The sequence below is a fragment of the Oratosquilla oratoria genome, chromosome 4 (genome assembly GCF_046742065.1).
Source record: "Oratosquilla oratoria isolate Oo_2021 chromosome 4, ASM4674206v1, whole genome shotgun sequence".
NCBI classification, from domain to species: domain Eukaryota; kingdom Metazoa; phylum Arthropoda; class Malacostraca; order Stomatopoda; family Squillidae; genus Oratosquilla; species Oratosquilla oratoria.
In genome coordinates this window covers 85,082,477-85,087,476 of record NC_134780.1, presented here as the reverse complement: position 1 = coordinate 85,087,476, position 5,000 = coordinate 85,082,477, and the positions used below count along the sequence as shown (strand labels likewise).

The following is a 5,000-nucleotide window of genomic DNA, read 5'->3' as shown; positions in this document are numbered from 1 at the left end:
ACGCTCCGGGTGTTCGCCCTCCTGACTCTTCTGGCGTCGATCTACGTGGTAAGTCTTTTCCTCTTATAGCCCCCAAGGGAGGGGTACGAAACCTTGAACCTGGGGTACCTCAGGTACCCCCACGGGGTACGAAACCTTAAACCTGGGGGTACGAGACATGATAGCCCCAGTGGCAATGGTACTGTATATTTACAATGAGAAAGCAAAGGAAGGTTTGTATCACTATCCTTTTCATATGTTTGCATTCCATTTGTATTGGATGGGGGTACGAGAATTTTTTTCTGAAATATCAAGGGGTACTAAGGGCACTGAAAAAGGTTAAGAACCACTGTCTTATAGGGACAGAAGCGCTGGGAAACTGTGTTCCATAGCAGCGGTAAATCTTGCCACAGTTCGTCCGTCGGGAGTATTTCTTCTTCTCTCCTCCCTTTCGCCCTTGTCGCGACCTTAGTGTCTTTTGTCTGACCTTAAACCAGCGGTTCTTAGTTAACCTTTTCAGTGCCCTTAGTACCCCTTGATATTTAAAAAAAAAAATTCTCGTGCCCCCATCAAATGCAAATACAATGCAAACATATGAAAAGGATTAGTGATACAAACCTTGCTTTGCTTTCTCATTGTAAATATACAGTACCGTTGCACTGGCTATCATGTCTCGTACCCCCATCCAATACAAATACAATGCAAACATATGAAAAGGATCAGTGATACAAACCTTCCTTTGCTTTCTCATGGTAAACATACAGTACCATGCACTGGCTGTTATGTCTCGTACCCCCCCCCAGGGGTTCAAGGTTTCGTACCTCCTGGGGGCACAGGTACCCCCACGTTGAGAACCATTGAGAACCTAAACCCTCACCAAAGCGATATCCTTTGAGTGGCCAATACGCTTTAGAAAGTTAATCAATATTCCATTGACGTGGTTTAACTCACGAAATCATAGAGGCGTGAATAGATATATACTCGTACATATACCAAAGGCTTTTTCCCCCTTACAAGATAGATAAATGGATAGATAGATAGATTCCTAATTTCTCTCCATCTTTCTCTCTCTTTGTAGACTTCATTTTGCAGTATCTCTGTAAGGTCTTCTCCTCGAATCGCCAAAGCTTCCTTAACTCCTTCCACCCATCTTTTTCTAGGCCTACACACCGGGCTTCTACCTTCCGGCCGCATATGAAGTGCAGCCCTGGGTAGTCTCCCATCCTCTATCCTCTGCACATGTCCATACCATCCCAGACGATTTTCTTCTATATGTTCTAGTATGTTGCTGACAAAGTGGTAAATTCTTTTGCAGAACGACGTCGAGAGCCATGGGCGTATGATGGAGCCGGCGGCGAGGAACTGCCTGTGGAGGTACGGGTTCCCGAATCCCATCAACTACAACGACAACGAACTCTACTGCGGAGGGTTTGTCGGTAAGTCCAAGACCACGCCATCGACGTATGAAACCACAGAGGCATGCGATTAGGTCAGCTTTTCTTGACCATTCCCGATCTATGCACCCCATGGTCATCAGATACACGAAGTTGAGCACCCCATAGCATCTGGTGGTAGAAGCTGCGGCTGCTATTTTACATACGTGCATGTACATATCGATGTATATAAGCACATATACTGTCCTTATTTGCTCTGATTCCCACCTTGGGCACCTGGCTTTCTTGGATGCCCCAGGTGTATAGTACTATGTATAGTCACCGTCATCTTTGCAATGAAAAGAAATTTAGGGCCTTCAGTCTCTCTCAGTAGTTTTTTTTTCAGTGATCGATTGTATTTTTCTGGTAAACATCCATTAGACTCCTTCATTTTGTTCATTCAGATGGTTGGGCATGTTTAGGGAAATTCTTACATCACTTTCAAATTATGTGATATTTGAGTATTCGATCCTACTGTAACATACGGGTATGTTACTTGGGCTAGGTAACGTAGGGAGAGAATGGAGCTCGGATTGGCTTGTGCTCTGTATCCTGGTTACGATACGTGCGTCGGCCTAAGGACGGACGTGGCTTGATCCCCGAAGTGGAGGACCGACCGCGAAGGAGGACTCACTAACTAATTGGCCTGCCTGCTCTGGGCAGGCAGTATATAAGCGTTGACTGACCCGGCGCTATGACCAGACCAGAACTAATTGCTTTCCTGGAAGGGGGTACCCTCCCGACCACCAGCGTCAGGTCCAAGTACTATCCAAGTCATGATCGCATACCTGTGGGGTATGCTTGTAGGGTACATGTACAACACACCACTGTCAGTATCCTTGATCTTTATGAGGAATAAAAGAGGGCCCAGGACCGAGCCCTGTTGACTACCAGCGAATCCTGCGAGGTCATCCATTACACTGGTACTCTCTGAGCCTGCTAGTGAGTAAACTGTGTAGCCTATCCAGAGTCCTGGTCTTCTTCCTTTTCTTCCATTTTCATGTTATTCTATTTTATCTAATCTTCTGCAGCAGTATTCCGTGGTCAACTTTGTCTAATGTTTTTGTACAATCAAGGTATATCACCTCAATATTGTCTACGCCCTAAAAATGTGAAAGGATGTAGTGTTGTGACCAGAGCCCTAATATGGCTAAGTGCCGCCCAGGGGCAAAGTTCTCAGTAACGCCTATCCGCCCCAGATCACCACTTTCCACCTGCACCAAAACCCCAAATCAACTGAGCATGGTTAAACAAATGAAAAAGAAAATGTAGATATTTTGAGTCAAACTTAATCATTTTGAGACATTTTAGCTATGGGCTTGCAAAATTATTTAAGATATTTCAGATTTTGTATTTAATGTCCCCAATGTAGAAAGGATAAGGGAAAATATTATTTATTTTCTTTAATCTAACGCAAAAATTGTCGATCACGGTAAAATATTCAGGGCTTTTTTTTAATCTATTTATTTATTTATCTATTTTACTTTATTTTATTTTATTTTATTTGTTTATTTATTTATTCATTTATTTATTTATTTATTTATTTATTTATTTATTTATTTATTTACTTATTTATTTATTTATTTTTTTATTTTATTTATTTATTTTTTTTTTTTTTTTGACAGCCTTGTGCAAGACCAGGTTAGAATAGCTGTTCCCCCTAAAAGTGCCGCCCACGTTTCCTTTGGAATCATGGGATTTGAGAAAGAACGAATATATTAAGGGGTAGCTAAATTATTGTCAGGTAGAACCGGTGATTTTGTTGGCACTTTCAATGTTTTATTGTATGATGCATCTGTGGCTGTAGTTAACGGCAAATAGTAAAAACAATATTGTAAAACCTCTCTCAAGCCCACAAGTGTGCAAATGCAAAGGAAAAGGAAAAAAAAATCATTCTTCTCATTGCACTTGTCGCAGGGGTGCTAGTGTAACAAGGAAAGAGATTGTGAACTCGTCATTTATTATTGAGGTTAGGAACTAGCTTATTTCACATGCGGCCCGAGGCAAATATATACGCCACGTGGTCAATCACCCGTTGTGCGTAGTTATTCATAATTACAATGGATTGGTTTACGTCGGGTCGCATTGTCACGGGTAGGTGTGTGGTTAGGTTGCAGCGCGTCCTTTCTGATGCCACGTAGTCAATCGTGTCACGTGGTTTATACACGCTGGTGAGAAGGAGTCACAGGGATAGCCCAGGGGAGACTTAAAGAGGGCACCAGAAAAGAGAATAGCAAAAAAGAGAGTTGTGGAAAGAGGGATATTACAATCTAGAAGTGATCATCATTTTTCTTTGAGTAGCGATAGATATTCAATACAAAAATAATGCTGCGGGACATCATATTATCTGGTTAATGACATTTTCAACGCCTTGAAGTATGAGATTACATCCTAAACATTTATATTTATCTTGGGAGTATTACTGGGCGAGACTCAAAAATTAGCCAATGTAGTACTAATGATACATGAGTGAAGTAGTGGTAACTTCACAAAAATTAATTGAATGTGTATCAACAAATATAGAAAATAAATTACTAGATAAACATGTAGATAAGCGTAGGTTCACTTGCATATGCACTGTTTAACGTTTTGAAGATGGTAGATTTGGGGTTCCGATGATTTCTGTAATGATTCATACGGAAAGGTATGAGAGGTATCTCTGTCTAAAGAAAGGTATCTCTGTCTGAATGACAAAGGTTTTCGTCTTCGTGTGTGTGTGTGTGTAAGGGTCATATTAGTCAAGATTCTCAGGCGTGTAATGCAGTTCTCCCTTACTGGCCCACTGCAGCACCAGCCTGTCCCCTGAGGGGCGATGCTTCCTCTGTACCTCAAAAAGGTGGCTTAATCCGGCTTGCTAATGTTGTATGTACGGAAAGATTGCATGTGAATGTTTTGGTGCGCTCAAATGGTTATGGTTGGGAATGTAGTGTGAGATCAGTGTCATCAGCTCGACCATACTGATTAAGCGCTAGGATATATATATATATATATATATATATATATATATATATATATATATATATATATATATATATATATGCAACACTGATCCACCTCACCTCTGATATCCGCCGTTGTGTATAGGGGTTGAGAACATTCCATTATTCTTCGTCTAGTGCATTACTTTGCTTCACATAAAATATTTGCAATATTTTGTTGTTGGTTATCCAGTCTCCTAAAAAATTGCCATATCTGATGATCACCATACCTGTATAAAACAGTAGTGCTCTTACAAAGGTAATCGTAGTAACAGAATACAGTTACAAAGCTTCGTTATTGTATCATATTGTAGCAATGAGTTTGAGTCCCAATGTGTATAGCTATTTTGTAATCAATATTACCAAGAATGAAACTTGAATTTGACGCGAGTGTGTCCCACTACCTTCCGGCACCACACTAATAATTCTTCCCTCATTACCGACAGTGCAGTACAAGCTTAACAAGGGCAAGTGCGGGGTATGTGGCGACGACTTTCGTGAGACCGTTCCCCGGTCCCATGAAGCTGGCGGAGTCTACGCTAACGGCATCATCTCCAAGAGATATGTCGCTGGACAGGTCAGTTGCTCCTTCAGTCTCACTCTCCCTCTC

At 41.4% G+C, this 5,000-nt stretch overlaps 1 protein-coding gene across 1 annotated transcript in view; it reads left to right on the top strand.

Moving 5' to 3' along the window:
* The window catches only part of LOC143024375 (uncharacterized), a 10,191-nt gene that overhangs the window by 56 nt on the left and 5,135 nt on the right, over positions 1–5,000 (top strand). Inside the window, exons 1-3 of the mRNA XM_076183170.1 lie at positions 1–48; positions 1,295–1,415; positions 4,837–4,967. The exon at positions 1–48 is cut by the window's left edge and continues 56 nt beyond it. Coding sequence (XP_076039285.1) covers positions 1–48; positions 1,295–1,415; positions 4,837–4,967 — 300 coding nt within the window. The remainder of the gene's footprint in view (positions 49–1,294; positions 1,416–4,836; positions 4,968–5,000) is intronic.